At 44.2% G+C, this 16,117-nt stretch overlaps 3 protein-coding genes and 1 long non-coding RNA gene across 7 annotated transcripts; 2 read left to right on the top strand and 2 right to left on the bottom strand.

Moving 5' to 3' along the window:
- Nucleotides 1-3,795: 3,795 nt before the first annotated feature.
- Nucleotides 3,796-9,164, bottom strand: LOC131125798 (ras-related protein Rab-38). Of its 2 annotated transcripts, XM_078796621.1 has the most exons (6): nt 9,058-9,164; nt 8,149-8,206; nt 7,388-7,619; nt 6,478-6,608; nt 6,261-6,410; nt 3,796-4,076 (listed from the first exon to the last, which is right to left on the bottom strand). In XM_078796621.1, the coding sequence occupies exons 3-6, from the start codon at nt 7,584-7,586 to the stop codon at nt 3,876-3,878; spliced, it is 681 nt and encodes a 226-aa protein (XP_078652747.1). In that variant the 5' UTR covers nt 7,587-7,619; nt 8,149-8,206; nt 9,058-9,164; the 3' UTR covers nt 3,796-3,875. The 2 variants fall into 2 exon arrangements, with proteins under 2 accessions (XP_078652747.1, XP_057923653.2); XM_058067670.2 differs by lacking the exon at nt 9,058-9,164 and having other exon boundaries at nt 8,149-8,471.
- Nucleotides 4,490-7,726, top strand: LOC144901768 (uncharacterized). The gene is made up of 4 exons (XR_013629848.1): nt 4,490-4,511; nt 4,580-4,686; nt 5,032-5,121; nt 7,404-7,726. It is a non-coding gene; the product is annotated as an uncharacterized LOC144901768 (long non-coding RNA).
- Nucleotides 8,120-14,321, top strand: LOC131125799 (ras-related protein Rab-39B). 3 transcript variants are annotated; one of them, XM_078796632.1, is made up of 5 exons: nt 8,120-8,629; nt 9,347-9,544; nt 10,205-10,471; nt 11,961-12,141; nt 12,911-14,320. In XM_078796632.1, exons 3-5 carry the CDS (start codon nt 10,257-10,259, stop codon nt 13,154-13,156), a joined length of 642 nt encoding a protein of 213 aa, XP_078652758.1. In that variant the 5' UTR covers nt 8,120-8,629; nt 9,347-9,544; nt 10,205-10,256; the 3' UTR covers nt 13,157-14,320. The 3 variants fall into 3 exon arrangements, with proteins under 3 accessions (XP_078652758.1, XP_057923659.1, XP_078652760.1); XM_058067676.2 differs by lacking the exon at nt 8,120-8,629 and having other exon boundaries at nt 8,884-9,544; XM_078796634.1 differs by lacking the exons at nt 8,120-8,629; nt 9,347-9,544 and having other exon boundaries at nt 10,247-10,471; nt 12,911-14,321.
- vbp1 (von Hippel-Lindau binding protein 1) lies at nt 14,170-16,050 on the bottom strand. The gene is made up of 6 exons (XM_058067677.2): nt 15,897-16,050; nt 15,307-15,431; nt 15,162-15,228; nt 14,944-15,042; nt 14,721-14,859; nt 14,170-14,649 (listed from the first exon to the last, which is right to left on the bottom strand). Exons 1-6 carry the CDS (start codon nt 15,975-15,977, stop codon nt 14,573-14,575), a joined length of 588 nt encoding a protein of 195 aa, XP_057923660.2. The 5' UTR covers nt 15,978-16,050; the 3' UTR covers nt 14,170-14,572.
- Between the last annotated feature and the right edge of the window lie 67 nt (nt 16,051-16,117).

The following is a 16,117-nucleotide window of genomic DNA, read 5'->3' as shown; positions in this document are numbered from 1 at the left end:
TGTGTGTGTGCCGTTTGTGTTCATTCCATATCTGGATCAAAACAGGAAGTGACCCCCCAAAAGGTCATGACATAGTAGACAGATGGAAAGTTAAGTGAAAGAAAACGAACCTGGAATCAAGTTGGCATTTTTGTGTTGAAACTGGCACGTTAAAGGAAAACGTTCCCAGAGAAGCGTCACTTCTCAACGTGAAGTTTTCCATTTGATCAGCTTGTTGTTTATGGTTGGTCTAATGGGGAAGTTCCAGTATCTCACAAAAGTGAACACAGACCTCACATTTCAACAAGCACTTTATTACATATTGTCGAGGGACAATACTGTAGAGAGTACTTTAGACTGTGTATTACTTCTATCGCAGTACAGATTTACCCTCCACTGGAAATTAGTCAACAGTAGGAAGATGATTGTGTCTTGCCTACAGTCAAGCATGGTGTTGGTGGCATCATATTCTGGGCATAAGTGCTGTTGGGGAGCTGCGGTTCATTCATTCATTCATTCATTTTCTACTGCTTTTTCCTCACGAGGGTCGCGAGGGGTGCTGGAGCCTATCCCAGCTGTCTTTGGGCGAGAGGCAGGGGTACACCCTGGAGTGGTCGCCAGCCAATCACAGGGCACATATAGACAAACAACCATTCACACTCACATTCATACCTATGGACAATTTGGAGTCGCTAATTAACCTAGCATGTTTTTGGAATGTGGGAGGAAACCGGAGTACCCGGAGAAAACCCACGCATGCACGGGGAGAACATGCAAACTCCACACAGAGATGGCCGAGGGTGGAATTGAACCCTGGTCTCCTAGCTGTTACATTACTCATCCACCGTGCAGCCCAGCTGCGGTTCATTGAGACATAAAAATAACAACAAATTGGGAATATTTTGGCGGCACGGCGGATGAGTGGTTAGCGCGCAGACCTCACAGCTAGGAGACCAGGGTTCAATTCCACCCTCGGCCATCTCTGTGTGGAGTTTGCATGTTCTTCCCGTGCATGCGTGGGTTTTCTCCGGGTACTCCGGTTTCCTCCCACATTCCAAAAACATGCTAGGTTAATTGGCGACTCCAAATTGTCCATAGGTATGAATGTGAGTGTGAATGGTTGTTTGTCTATATGTGCCCTGTGATTGGCTGGCGACCAGTCCAGGGTGGACCCCGCCTCTCGCCCGAAGACAGCTGGGATAGGCTCCAGCATCTCCCGTGACCCTCATGAGGAAAAAGCGGTAGAAAATGAATGAATGAATGAATGTTTTTGGAATGTGGGAGGAAACCGGAGTACCCGGAGAAAACCCACGCATGCACAGGGAGAACATGCAAACTCCACACAGAGATGGCCGAGGGTGGAATCGAACCCTGGGCTGCAGTTCATTAAAATAACAACAAATTGGGAATATTTTGTGTGAGCACCATTGTTATGTCTGATTGCTCTGATTTAGTTGTGCATGGAATTCACCACCAGAAATTCGGAGAAGCCACTTCATTACCTTCAGCTTCCTTGGCAAGACACTTGCCATGTTGGAGGTGTGTACTGGAGTCCATTACATGTTGGAATTCCCTTTTATCCTCACTGAACCTCAGCTCCCCAGTGCTAGCAGCACTCATACAGTTACAATAGTATTTCCCCTCGACAAAAAATCCTGGAATAGAAATGCTTGCTTGAAATATTGTTCTTATGTCCTTGTGTTCTCATGACCTCCCCAACACACATTGCCGTTCTTCTGCATCAGGAATGTCTCTCTCGCTGATCCTCCTTTATAACCCTTCGCTGCACACACATGCATGCATGCCTTCCAATGTGTGCTGACCCCATCTCATGACCCTTGTGCCCTTTAACCCCCAAAAGGGCACCAACGGTGTTTTGGAAAAAGACTCCAATAATGTTGGCCTTTAAGATGTCTATTGATTAACACAGAGTAATAAGTGTATGTGTGTGTGTGTGTGTGTGTGTGTGTGGTTTATTGGATGTGGGATTTGGAGCTAATGTGACATTTATGAGGTCACATTAGGACTGGAGCTTTTGAAATGTTCCCTTTTTCGGTCAAGGCAGGAGAGTGATGAAAGAGAAGAGACATTTAAGAAAAATGGACGCAGTGATATCTGTTGCTATGTGCATGCTGCAGAGCTTCAATTGTGGTCATGATGGAGGTCACAAAATGACAACAAAGCTTAGAAAGCATAGTTATACAAAAGGGGGATGAAGTTATAAAAACATGAATATTTTTATATAGGCAACTCAATCTTTCATTTGGGTCTACTCAACTACTACTCAACCCAACTACTTGGCCGTTTGTTTTGGGTTGTTACGCTAGAAGATCCGTCCTTGATCTATCTTCAGGTTCCCATCCAAGACTCCAGTACATGACCACGTTCATCAGCCTCCGTTTAACACGTTAAATTACCACAGTACTCTTTGGAGAGAACGCAAATCCAAAACGGAATGTTTCCACCTCCATGTTTGACAGTGGGGTCAGATTCAACAATTCTCGAACTTGACGCCAGAGCAGCCAAGAAGAAGAAGAATATGTTGTGACCTTTGTGGGAAAACACTTCATGGAGAAGCACAGTGTGGCCAACACAAACCAGCTGTGTTTGAGTGTGTAGAATCTCCTGGAGGAAACAGGAAGTGAAGAGGCAGGCCACATCCCACTGAGGGAGATAGGGAGGTGAGACATTCCAATAGGGTATATTTTTGATCCAATCTACATAATTGTACCACCGTAGGGTGTATTAATGTACACAATAAATACACAAATATGTATATTCCTAATGTGCATGAATAGATACATTAAAACATGATATATGTTGTAGGTCCAAAGCTGGAAGCAAATAGTTAATGCTTTGACACTGGAGGTCCGTTGGGTCTATTTTTGACTCTCTCTCAGTGGGCGATGCATTTCCTCCCCTTCCCACGACACAATGCGGGATGGGGGCACGACCTGCAGGGACCAGAGACCAGTTGACTTCTTTTTGTTCACCCTACTGGGTGTGGATTACATTAGTCGGCCATGATGTCACAGAATTCTAACACAGTGACTCAGTTAGCTGAAATCAAACACTACATTAATGTTCTTTAACATTACGACATGTTCCCTTTGGAATGTTCATTCATTTTCTACCGCTTATCCTCACGAGGGTCTATCCCAGCTGTCTTCGGGCGAGAGGCGGGGTTACACCCTGGACTGGTTGCCAGCCAATCACAGGGCACATATAGACAAACAACCATTCACACTCACATTTATACCTATGGACAATTTGGAGTCGCCAATTAACCTAGCATGTTTTTGGAATGTTGGAGGAAATCGGAATACCCGGAGAACACCCACGCATTCACAGGGAGAACATGCAAACCCCACACAGAGATGGCCGAGGATGAAATCGTACTCCGGTCTCCTAGCTGTGTGGCCTGCGCGCTAACCACTAGACCGCCGTGCAGCCCTTGGAATGTTCATTCATTCATTCATTTTCTACCGCTTTTCCTCACGAAGGTCGCGGGGGTGCTGGAGCCTATCCCAGCTGTCTTCAGGCGAGAGGCGGGGTACACCCTGGACTGGTCGCCAGCCAATTACAGGGCACATATAGACAAACAACCATTCACACTCACATTCATACCTATGGACAATTTGGAGTCGCCAATTAACCTAGCATGTTTTTGGAATGTTGGAGGAAACCGGAATACCCGGAGAAAACCCACACATGTACAGGGAGAACATGCAAACTCCACACAGAGATGCATGAGGGTGGAATTTAACCCTGGTCTCCTAGCTGTGAGGTCTGCATGCTAACCACTCGACAACCGTGCCGCCCTTGGAATGTTCAAAAAAGCTTAAAAGATACTGAATAATAAAAACAAAAATCAACAAATAGTAAATATCAAGTCCTCAGTGGCCATCTTTGTCCCGTGTTTTCACACCAGAACATCCTGAGCATCCCACCAGTCCCCTCTCCTTGGTGTTGTAGTCGAAGCGCGGTAGCACCAGAACGCCGCTTCTGTCAAGCTCACTCCTGGATGCTCGCTCTTCCTCAGCGGCCATGATGTTCTTCACCAAACACGTCATGGCTGCGTCGATGTTAGTGTTGTCCTTGGGATGAAAGAGATAACACCCAATAGGCTGTACATTACATTCATTACATTTATTTTCCATGCCTCTAGTCCTCAATAGGGTCACTGGTTGACAGCCAATCACAGGCCTCATCATTCACACTCACATTCATACCTTAATTTAGAGTCAATGCTAACAACATGCTAACCACTAGGCTAACATGTGGCCCACTTATTGACTCAACTTGGCAGTTGCTTACTGCGCTGAGGTTTCCATAGGCCTTAGACTTAATTCACATGCTTAAAACTACATCAGAATGTGTAATATGACCGTTTCAACGCCCCCCTCCCCCCTTCTCATACAATGGACTATGCCATGTTACTGCGCACGTGCACATTGATTCAGGAAGACCGAGGCAAAACAAACTTGGAGAAAAATGAAGCAGTTACCCCAGTGGAGTGGAGTGGAGAAGAGGTAGGAGGAAAAGAAAGCAAACAGTTTTTTTTAATCAAAACTATCGAAGGTGTCAACCTATCTCACAGTCACAGCAAACGCAGACAAGAGCAGCAGCATTGCTGACAGCTTCAGCCGCGGAGAAAGCAGTAGTTGTAGAGATGAAGCTGAGAGCGGCGCTTTTCATCACAAAGATGTGAGTATTATGGCGGTAAACTATATAAAATGTTGCTGAATGTTTGTTATCAATTACAGTAAAAGTGCGTGGTAAGTATTAACAATCCCACAGAAGTATTTTAAATGGGACCTATTACGCTCAGTGTTGAGTTGTGGACACCGAAAGAGCAGCCACACAGTATAACCAGCACAGGAAGCTTTCTAGTGCTTCCAGAATCAGCATCTATTCAGCTGTATTTTTGTATTTCACACTCCGAGTGCTTAAAACGACTTCCGGTTTGTGCCGCTAGCCTCAAAACCAACTTTATAGGAGTTGATAATAAATGACATGTATCTTTTTAAAATGTCAGCTTTTAATATACAGACATATGTGTTGGATTCCGAATCCGATCCGGAATTACAGACTGGACAGATTTTTCTCAAGAAAGAGGTTACGTCAAGATATCGCTCAATGGTAAGTAGCTTTAGCATTTTAGCTTTAGGTTTTCTACAGCACTGGTAACTCGGGTAGAGCCACCAATTGTGGTGCAGAAAGGCTATTAGCAACCCCGCTCCCTGTATACAGGCGCTTTTGCTCCATGACTTACACAAAATAAACACAGTTAGTAAAGTTGGAAAGGTGTTGGACTTTAGCAATTTTAGTCCAGCTGCATTTTGGCAATGGCCGTGACTAAATGCATTTATTTTGCTGGTTGGGAATCAGGAACTCCAACCACTTGTGCCTGATAGTGGCATCGTTAGTAATTGTCAACAAAGGCTTTCCCTTTGTTAGCAACATAAACAGAGAAGCAGAGCTTGGGGGAGAGCTTACAGCCACGCCCACATAAGGAAGTCCACTGCTGCCACAAAGGGGCATTTTTACCATGCTTTCTGAAAACCAAGCGTTTTTAGCCATCCCAAACTTCTTTCGGGACTCACTTCCAAATGCGCAAACCTCATTATCTGAAACTTTGACCTATACATGTATTTAGAATTTTGTATTCTCGTATTAAACATGGCCAGAGAAGCGGGAAAAGTATACTAGGTCCCCTTCCAGGACTTTATTTAGTGCAGGGAATAGGATAATTTTCTCATATTCACATTTGTTTGTAGATGGTAAATATTAAAATCTTTTCAAATAAGTCAATAACAACAAATGAGAAAATGTAAAATAAAATAAATACATTTGAAATAGAATAAAACTTTTGTCTGTGCTGTAGAAGAATGTGGAGGGCCCCAATGACGGGGTTTGCCTTGGGTCCACAAATGACGCCCCAGACATCATCTGCAACTTGTGTCTTTAGCCAGCTTTTTTTATTGGTAACATGCCCAAAAAAACCCTCCTTGTTTCCCTTGTCTTAAAATGCAGTGGACAGATATCCGCTGATGTTATATTGCCTCCTACTGGTAATGTTTTTGTTAGCACTGGTATGTACTGTATGCTGTATTATCTTACTGTATGCACCATGTTATATTACAAGTGAAATGGGGGCTTTCTGTGAAAAGAGCTTATTTTCTAGGAGAAAATTTGTGAACAATGAATAATCTTTAGAGACAAAAATATGTGGTGGACCAAATAAGGCTGGGATATGAGCAGAAAACATCAAGTCTTACCTTGGCTGATGTTTCAAACCAGCCCACAAAACCGTAATCCTTAGAGAAGTTCTCCAGTTTGGGAAGTTTGGGGCACAAACCGAGCCGTTGCTGGTCACACTTGTTGGCCAACAGGACGGTCGGTACTGGCTTCCCGTTGCTCAAGGCCACCTAACAAGAATAACAAAACCATGGGGGGGGGTCTTGTCAGACAGTTAAATGTCCCTGACTGGCTCACCTTGGAGTCCAAGTCTCCCTTCCACTTGAGGACAGCTTGGAAGGTAGAGAGCCGAGTCATGTCAAAGACCACAAGAGCTCCCACGGCCTCTTTGTAGTAAACACGGGTCATGTTGCCGTATCTTTCCTGTCCTTTGTGGGGGGAGAAGCAAGCAAGAACAGTTTTAACTGTATGTATTTGTTTATGTAACATTTGTATCTGCATTACATGTATGATAAGGATGCCTTCCTAAGCATCCACAACATGTAGCGGGGTGTAATTTAGTAATGGGATGTCCTAATTTGAGATGAACTTTGCTATCAAGGACAACACTGATATGTTATAATATGGGAAATATAATATTAAACAGACACAAATTGGTATGAATTACACAGGATAGTGCAGCTTTTGTGTGTGTGTGTGTGTGTGTGTGTGTGTGCATAGCAGAAGGTATAAATAAGTCTCCACCCTGGAAGCTAACTTCCTCCACATGATGCCAATCTAGCGGCTGAGTCAGCAGGCATACAAACACACAAATGCTGTGAAGGCTGTGTGACACTGTGCACGAGTGCTCACTTTGTGCTCGAACGTTCATTGCTGCTGTCATAGGTGTTCATGAAACTTGCTGGTCTGATCTAGTCATCGTTTATCTTAATTGAGTTCAGAAAAGGTGCATGAACTTTTGATGGAGGCAAAAGTGGAGCTTGTATTACCATCTGAGTGGTTATTATTTAAAATCCAAAATAATTACTAACAAAAAATTTTCCATATAATAATATATCTTTAATTTGATTGCATTAGTGTTTTTATATAGTCCCTTTGGACACCTAAAAATTGACTTACAAGCCAACCAAAATGATCACCAAAATCCCTCCGAAATTGAGAAAAACATAAAAAATGGCAGCAGAAGGCTAAAATTGCATCAACCCACCGGCTATGTCCCACAGCTGCAACCGCACCACCGTGTTATGGTCCCACTGGAGCACCTTAAGAGCAAAGTCCACACCAATGGTGGCCCGGTAATGCTGGGAGAAGACCTGGTGGACATAGCGCTTGATCACGGAGGTCTTGCCCACTCCCAAGTCGCCGATGACGAGCACCTTGAGCAGGCGCTGCTGCTGCTGCTGCATGGCCGAGGGGGTCAGTTAAACGCCAGGATGACTCTAATTATGGAGACATTTCACTTAGAATCAATACATTATTATTTTTTTTAATTCACACAAACCTGTAATTTATACAGATGGGGATTCTGTCCTCCACAATATATAAATCAAGCCAACATGGAGTACCTCATAAAAGTGAATACACACCTCACCTTGCTTCCTCCAAACAATATTGTCACATTATTGTGTTGTAATTTGTTGTACACAAATGTTCAGCGAAGAGCAAAGGTTATTATGTGTTTCAGGTGATGATCCTGCAGTCATGTACTGCCCAGAATATACACTCCAATTAATTTGCAGCATGCTTTGATATCTGTGTTGATATTTGCATTGTAATTGTTAATAACACAATTTAATGTGCAAAAGTAAGTAGAAGGTGAATGCCAAAATTATCTACTTTTATCAAGATAAAAGATTTAGCACTTAAGTTAACCCCTTGGATTCAGAACACGACCACAAAACAAGCCATTATACTAGATTGTGTAAGATTAAAAACAAATATTTGTTGTAAAATTTAAAAAAAACTTACTGTTCTGAGTGAGGAGAATTCTGGGAAAATATTATGCATCTCCGTTGGACGTTGCCACCTTAAAAAAAGAACTTAGTGGTACAGCACACAACACAACAGTGTTGTGCACAAATGGGAAGTCAAGAGGTGAAAAATAGAAGGGGGGGACGGACAGAAATGTGATTATCCATTTAGCCTGCGGTTTATGTGCATGGCCAAGGCCACGCCCCCTTGAGCACCTTCTCCCCGCCCCTTACATGTAAACCTACAGTCACTGCTTCTACTCTTGTCACAATGAAATTGTCCATGTTATGTGTGGAAAACGTCATTTGCATGTGCATTGTCACAATAACTCACGGTTTTTTTTTTTAGTTCTGGACATTATTGACTATGTGTCAAATGGTGCACTACATTTGCTATTTTGAATGTTTACACACTGAGAAGTACGGCAAAATGCAGTGTGTCCGCCAGGACCCGGATGTTGCCCTCAACAAGCCCCTTGGTGAGTGTGCAGTAATGGGCGCTTACCACCCTCAGTCATCGATTTATTATCACATTGCTCAAGTTATGTAAAATATGATATACCATGTTTGCTTTATATGTACTGTATTATTGTTTAAACAAATTTAGTAAAAACTCCAATCAGTTGCAATTCGCAAATTGGACACGACGTCATTTCCGGTTATGTGACGACAGTGATGGATTTGAGACAGCACTGCACTGTCGAGACCTAAGTATTCAGTGTATGTACATACAATACTGTATACTATGTGTGTAATATTTGTTTGGAACTGTGCGAGTTGGGACACAGGAATTAATATACCCAGCGTCTTGTTTATTTCCGTGTCTGCGCACTAGCCTCCTACACACACGCAACCTACGTCCTTCTTGCGTTGTTTGTGTGAAATTGAGTGAAAGTGTTCGCATTACCGTTGTAGTTCCGAGGAATCGTGGCATTTTATGAGCTTCAGCAATCGCATGTATTTGTTCATATATTTGTTATCTAACAAAATTATTGCACTTGGACAACTTCCGCGTTTGCGCCAATCCTCGATGCTTTACGGTAGTGGTACTGATGCGGGATGAGTCAGGCTATATGATGCTGCTATCGCTGCCATTTCATTACTGGCCTACCAATGACAGGCACGTGAGTTTGTGGCAGTGAACGTTGACGCAGAGAAGAGACGCCTTGTTTGTACCCTCTTCCCGCCTCTTGTAGTAGCTCTTGCCGAGACAACACCGAGGACACAGTGCCTGACTCCAGGGCCTACACCCGTCGTCGCCTCCAGCTGTCCATCCATCCGGTCAGACGTCTCAGACGGTGCCATCATGGAGCCCAGGCCGGCTTGCAGGTCCTGAACGAGAAAGAGAAAGAAAAAGAAAGCAAGAGCATCTTTCCCCACAGCATCAGCTCCAAGTAGGTGGAGGGATTTGGTGTTTTTGTGTGACTTACAACAACAAACAGGGCTTCGTCCAGTTATCTTCATTTGTCGTTATGTGCACTCTCTGGTGTGGAAACTGGAAATAGTTTATAGGTTTTTAGGAATGATCAATTAAGAGAAGGCTATTCAACAGGGGGGTCACAGGCCAAATCTGGCCCAATCATGAGCAAAATGTTTGCATCAGATCTCTAAACACACCATAGCACTGTCATATTGAGGATCTTTGACTGTAACAACGCATTAAAGGGGTCAAAGATGGATGCACGTGATCATGTTGCTTGTTGCTTCCATAGTAATGAGCCAAACCATTTGTGTGTCTATTGTGTGCTGGTAGGAAGTTTGTTGTTTTTTGTTTCAAATGAAAAAGAAAGGAACTACCCACAACATTCCTCAGTGGCGTTGATGCCATTGTTGCTGTAAAAAAATGCAGCACCTTCCAGAGCCCTCACAGAGAAATAAATACTTTTGTATTAAAATATTGTAGAAAGTACAGAGATCAGCAAAAGGGGAACAACAAATACCCACCACTAATTTTCTTTTATATTTTAGATGTATAATTTGTTGAAGGGAGGAATAGACACACTCTTAACATTCTCTCTCTCTCTGCTTCAAAAAAATGGCCCCGCCTCCCACAGACAAGAAGACAAACCGGTAGAGTGACAGACAGTCGAGCTCCAGAGCCGAGTTATGGAGGCGATCTGGCTCTATCAGTTCCGTCTCATCGTGATCGGCGACTCCACGGTGGGCAAGTCGTGTCTGATTCGCCGCTTCACCGAGGGCCGCTTCGCCCAGGTGTCGGACCCCACAGTAGGTGTGGACTTCTTCTCCAGGCTGGTGGAGATCGAGCCCGGCAAGCGGATCAAGCTGCAGATTTGGGACACGGCGGGCCAAGAGCGCTTCAGGTGGGTCAAACCTGCATAGTTCTATATTGTTGTCCACTCTTGCTTTGATTGTCCCTCTCTAAAATACCACGAATGAGCAAACAAACATTAGGAAACACTTGTGTATAACAGAGAAACGAGGGTCGAGTGAGATGAAGAAATAGGTACATAGCACGAGGCTTAGCCTGGAGGTCCGAAAACTAGAATTACTACCTAAAGTGTTTGTTCTTGGAGAATGTGCTGTTATTAAAATGAGTCTTTTGACGTGACACCAGCTGAGAGGGCAAACAAATGGAAGTAAACGTCTTATTTTAGTATTTCAGTACATACACCTTACAAGACCTCTCTGCCTCACATTGTAGACAAAAAATGATGAAAGCATACACAGCAAAGAGATTAGGTACGATAACAACGTCACTCTTGGTTCTATGGGGGAGTTCCCCATTATAATAACATCTCCAATACATACTTGCATTTCTACACTTTGTCTGTGACTAGACTTCTTTCCTGACTACACTTCATGAACACATGATCAGAATGGCTTGCTGACACCCTCAGCCTTAACTCGGGTAGGCGAAACATACAGATTCTTTGAAATAAACAAATTAAAGGTTCAAAGCGCCTGCCTAACAACAATGCCAAACACAAAGATGAATGGTACCGATCCTGTAAATCAGAAACAGGGTCAGTCATGGCTGTCGGATGAGGAGGATGATGCCTTGAATGAAAAACCAGTTCCAGAATTTGACAATATTCTCAAGAGCAGAAATGTGATATTATTACACACCTTGAAGCAGAGGATGAGAGATTGAATGTGGACTCACGCAGAACGACACCCTCTACGGAATGCTCAGGGTAATCCATAAGGAAGTCCTATACCATAAGGAGGAAAATAGGACACCGAGGCTCTACGAGAAGATATCAAGGTATTACAAGATGATTATACTGCCTTGCGCACTGATCTTAAGGAGGTTAAAACCCCTTTAGAAGAAAGTAGAGCATAATGTAATGATACCCAGCTTCTATGACTGATGAGATGGATCAGAGTGCACGAATGAACAATGTGATCCTCACAGGACTCTAAATTGCGCCCTAAACAACACCACGGCCGTCATCATTGTTAAGGTCCACAACAGCGAATTCAGAATCGCACTGCTGAAACAAGGAGCTGAAGTGAAATGAGCATCTGACTAAATGCAACCCTGACATCGCCAAGAAAGCACGAGACTTGAGGAAGCAGGGAAAGATACAAAGCACTTGGAGCAACTGCAAAATCTACATCGGACTAAATGGAGGAGGACCAGGAGTAGCAAGAGTGATTGTTGTCAAAGATAGCATACAGGAAGTGAACATACATATTAGCTATTGCTATCATAGATAATGTAGTCTGTATGCATGATTGAAATAAATTAAACCATTACACATAAACATGTGATCAATCTCCTGAAGGGGGTGTGGCCACATGTCAGACATAGAAGAAGTAACCCACACCACTCCTTCCTCTATGCAGGTCCATCACTCGGGCCTACTACCGCAATTCGGTGGGTGGCTTGCTCCTGTTTGACATCACCAACCGCCGCTCCTTCCAGAACGTACACGAATGGCTGGAGGAGGCGCGCAGTCACGTGCAGCCGCACAGCATTGTCTTCCTGCTGGTGGGACACAAATGTGACCTGGAGGCAGAGCGTCAGGTACGTACTTTGATTAAAAAAAGTGACCCGACCGTGGAAACCTGCGGTGAACCAGGGTGTTGGAAAAAGCGAATGGTGGTGTTGATTGAAAGAAGGTGATAATTGTTATTCCTGGAAACGTGTTCTGTGTATTCAGCTTCATAATACAATTTTAATAATGATTTGGAGTGCATGAGAGGTAAGGAAAATGGTGCACTTTTTGTCTATGGTTGTTTATTAAGAAGTATATTGCACAACACAGCTTTTGGAGTCATTAAAAGTACATAAGAAAGCTGCCTACAGCCACAGCTGTTCATGCCATTTTTTGACCTTGCACTATTCATTCATTCATTTTCTACTGCTTTTTCCTCACGAGGGTCGCGGGGGTGCTGGAGCCTATCCCAGCTGTCTTCGGGCGGGGTACACCCTGGACTGGTCACCAGCCAATCACAGGGCATATATAGACAAACAACCATTCACACTCACATTCATACCTATGGACAATTTGGAGTCGGCAATTAACCTAGCATGTTTTTGGAATGTGGGAGGAAACCGGAGTACCCGGAGAAAACCCATGCACGGGGAGAACATGCAAACTCCACACAGAGAGGGTGGAATTGAACCCTGGTCTCCTAGCCGTGAGGTCTGCGTGCTAACCATTTGACCGCCTTGCACTAATTTGAGATGATTCACTTTTGAAGACCCTGGAAAGGGGTATGCTAGGAAACTGCAGTTAATTGAACAGAGGTGCATTTACGGTTGTCCTACCTTTCCTCTAACAATCTTCCAGGTAAGCCGACAGGAAGCTGAGAAGCTGGCAGGGGCATATGGCATGCGCTACATAGAGACATCCGCACGTGACGCCATCAACGTGGAGCGTGCCTTCACAGAGCTGACCAAAGACATCTTCGCCCTGGTGCGGTCCGGCGACATCACCATCCAAGAGGGCTGGGAGGGCGTCAAAAGCGGCTTCGTCCCCAATGTGGTGCACTCTTCCGAGGAGGTGACCAAGAGCGACCGCCGCTGCCTCTGCTGATGTGGGAGGAGCTCAAACAGAGCGGAGTGGCTGACGGACTGTGGTGTCGGCCATCTTTGCTGAAACAGAGCAGACCACTGGAGAGTTGTGGTCATTTATTTTGACCACCGATGTTTAATTTGATGGGAAAAGAAGGATCTCAAATACTTCAATTGCTTCTGTGGGCTCCCAAAACCTCCTCTTCCTTCTTCTCCAATATGCAATTCTACCATTACAAGTTTATAACTAACTTTATCTGGCCTAATGGACAAGTCACCAACTAACAAAAGAAGGCAGAATCAGCTGAGAATGTTGCTGCACTTGGAGCGTCACATCAGCGTTGTTCTGCTTCAGTATCACATTATAGCGATGCAACGTTCACTTCTGGAAGGAGTCCTTAAAAGCAGGTGGACCAAAAGGGAACCCAATAGCACCCAAATAGCCGACTTCCAAAACTCTTGTGACTCTGGGAGGCCGGACGAAGGGGGAGCATAAGCAATCCAGAACACGTTGAATTACCCACAATGCACGCTTTGAGACAAAAGTGTACCACTGTATAACCAAGCAAAGGAGGTCCAGCTGGCTTGCGGACATTTCTGCACAGGCACAAGAATGTTTGTTGGTTTACGTATGTGTGCTTTTGACTTCCTCATGCCATTAACACACAAGACAAGCCTGACCTAAGTACACCCGCCGTGGTAAAAAAAAAAAGGCTGTCTACCACTCTTGAAGACTTTTTGGGTTAACGCTGCATTTTATTCACTTCCCGTAGATAGTGTCTCAATACTTTTCCATGCAGTGTATGCGCCTGGAAACAAAAGTGGGGTTTGGCAGTTGTTCATATAGTCCCTTAATGTTCTATTAAAATAAACCACTAGATCAAATACATCCATGTTATCAAATCTCTTTGCATTTATATGATCATTTAGAAGTCATCTCTTGTTCATAACACTTGTGTTGTATTATATCTGTTTGCAAAAAAAATGGCTGTAACAGTGAGACACCACACAAACAATGCTCAAAAATAACCTGACTGATCAAGATGGCATTTTATTTGTTTCTTTGGGTGCTAATGTGTTCACTGCCTCCCTTCATCTGTTAAAGTAAGAGTTTTTAACCGGACGGACATCGCTGTTCATTCATGTTTTAATTCATGAGCACAGTGACAGACAAATAAATACAGACGGAACAAAAAGGGGAGAGGACAGATCAAAGAATACAAAAAAATGACTTTTTTTTTTTAAACCTGAAAATAGACTTTTAAAAAAGTACGAAATCGACTGTGGTGGCTACACTAGACTGATTTCGAATCCAAAACACAGTGCCACCATCTTGCCCTTGGTACGTCTCGCTGTAGGAGGGGGGGGTTTGTTGCACTGACTGAACAGAAGACCATATAGCAGGAAAAGAGCAGGGGGCGGGGGTGTCCTATCTGGATTAAGACTTGTCTGTTGACTTTAGGAGGTTGTCCTTGCTCCTTCTCTTCACGTCCCAGTTGTAGACTCGTGCCATGTCTGAGGTGAGCGGGTTAAGGGGCTACAACACAGCAAGCACACAAAGCAAAACCCTCAGGTTGGAAGGATACTGACTTCGGTGGTGGTAAACTGGTCTCGCAGGAAATCTAGGTCCTCCTCCAGCGTCTCCAGGTTGCGAGAGGCCGTGGACAGGTTCTTCTCCAGCAGAGCCTGAGCGTCATCAATGTCATACTCCAGCATGACGTTGGCCTTTGAGGAGGCAATCAATAGCTTAGAATGAACCAAATACTACTTTTCATTTTAAAGGAAGAGTTTCACGTTGAGTTGACTTACACCTAACCATAGGCAAACTTTGTCGGTGGGTGGTACCGAGGCCTTGCAGTAAACATTGTCGGCTAACAGGAAGTGTGTTTCCATTGGTTCTGTGGTCTCCTGGTATTGAAGTGGAGACAAAATTAGGTCCAAAAAGACGACTTTGGGCTATCATTCACCAGTAAATCACACAATTAGTCTAACATGCAACAAGCATGACAACACAAATTCAAACAAACCTTCTTCTTTTGCATGTGTCGCAGGATCTCTAATGTCTGTGAGATTTGCGGGATCTGGTTTTTCAACCTGGAAGCCGATCCAAAAAGAGAACGAGAATGAACAGAAACACGATGGGTAAATCTGTGGACCGTCACTCCAGCCTACCTGAGCTTCTTCTGTGACAGGTTGAGCTCCATGTACTTATACTTCTGGTACTGCTCATCCAGCTTCCTCAAAGCCGCGTCTGCTGTCTCATTGCCCGGCTGCTTCATGAATGAATCCACGTCTTCCTGTCCGATTCAAACAACAGAGAAAGAAGAATTAAACCAGCGAAACGACAAACAAATGATGCAAAAATGTTACAACGGCCTCGTTTTCGTTTTTTTTTTACAGCCGTTTTTCACTGCCTGACAGTTTGGGTTCCCTCTAGACTGGAAGGTTCTGCAGTGTACAGTTTAAATAACAGAATGATGAAAATCCTCATCACCAAAACCAAGCCTCAATGATATGATACAAAGACAAAAGAACACTGATCTATCAGGATTGAAATCCTAAACCTCATCGAACAGTGAAGCTAAAATAACTCAAAAGTCCATAGATGGAAGTGATCATCTTTCACACACTTTTAGTTAGCAAGCTAGCTTTGGGTTGGCATGACGCCCCCAAACGCTGCCTAATTAGCACCGAGACGGATCCTTTCGTGGGGATATGAGGTCCGGACATGACACACGCACTACGAGGCAGGGTCCACGTACCACAAACACCGCCTCTGGGATACCCAGATGCTTTTTCTTCGCCTGGACGGCATTGCTGCTGTCTATGGTAGCCGCCATCATGGGGAGAGGCTGCTGCTTTCTTCCTCGTGTTGCAAGCCGTGAGCATCAAGAGGTGGGAGAAGAGGTGAAGCTCCCTCTCGTGGCCACTAACTGTCATAGCAGCAGAAACCACGTAAGTAAATCTAGTACAGTTGCAGTAA

Source organism: Doryrhamphus excisus, linkage group LG2 (genome assembly GCF_037039965.1).
Source record: "Doryrhamphus excisus strain RoL-2023G ecotype Guam linkage group LG2, RoL_Dexc_Guam_v1.1, whole genome shotgun sequence".
Taxonomy (NCBI): Eukaryota; Metazoa; Chordata; class Actinopteri; order Syngnathiformes; family Syngnathidae; genus Doryrhamphus; species Doryrhamphus excisus.
The sequence above is the reverse complement of the archived record's forward strand: the minus strand, read 5'-3'. Positions and strand labels throughout refer to the sequence as shown.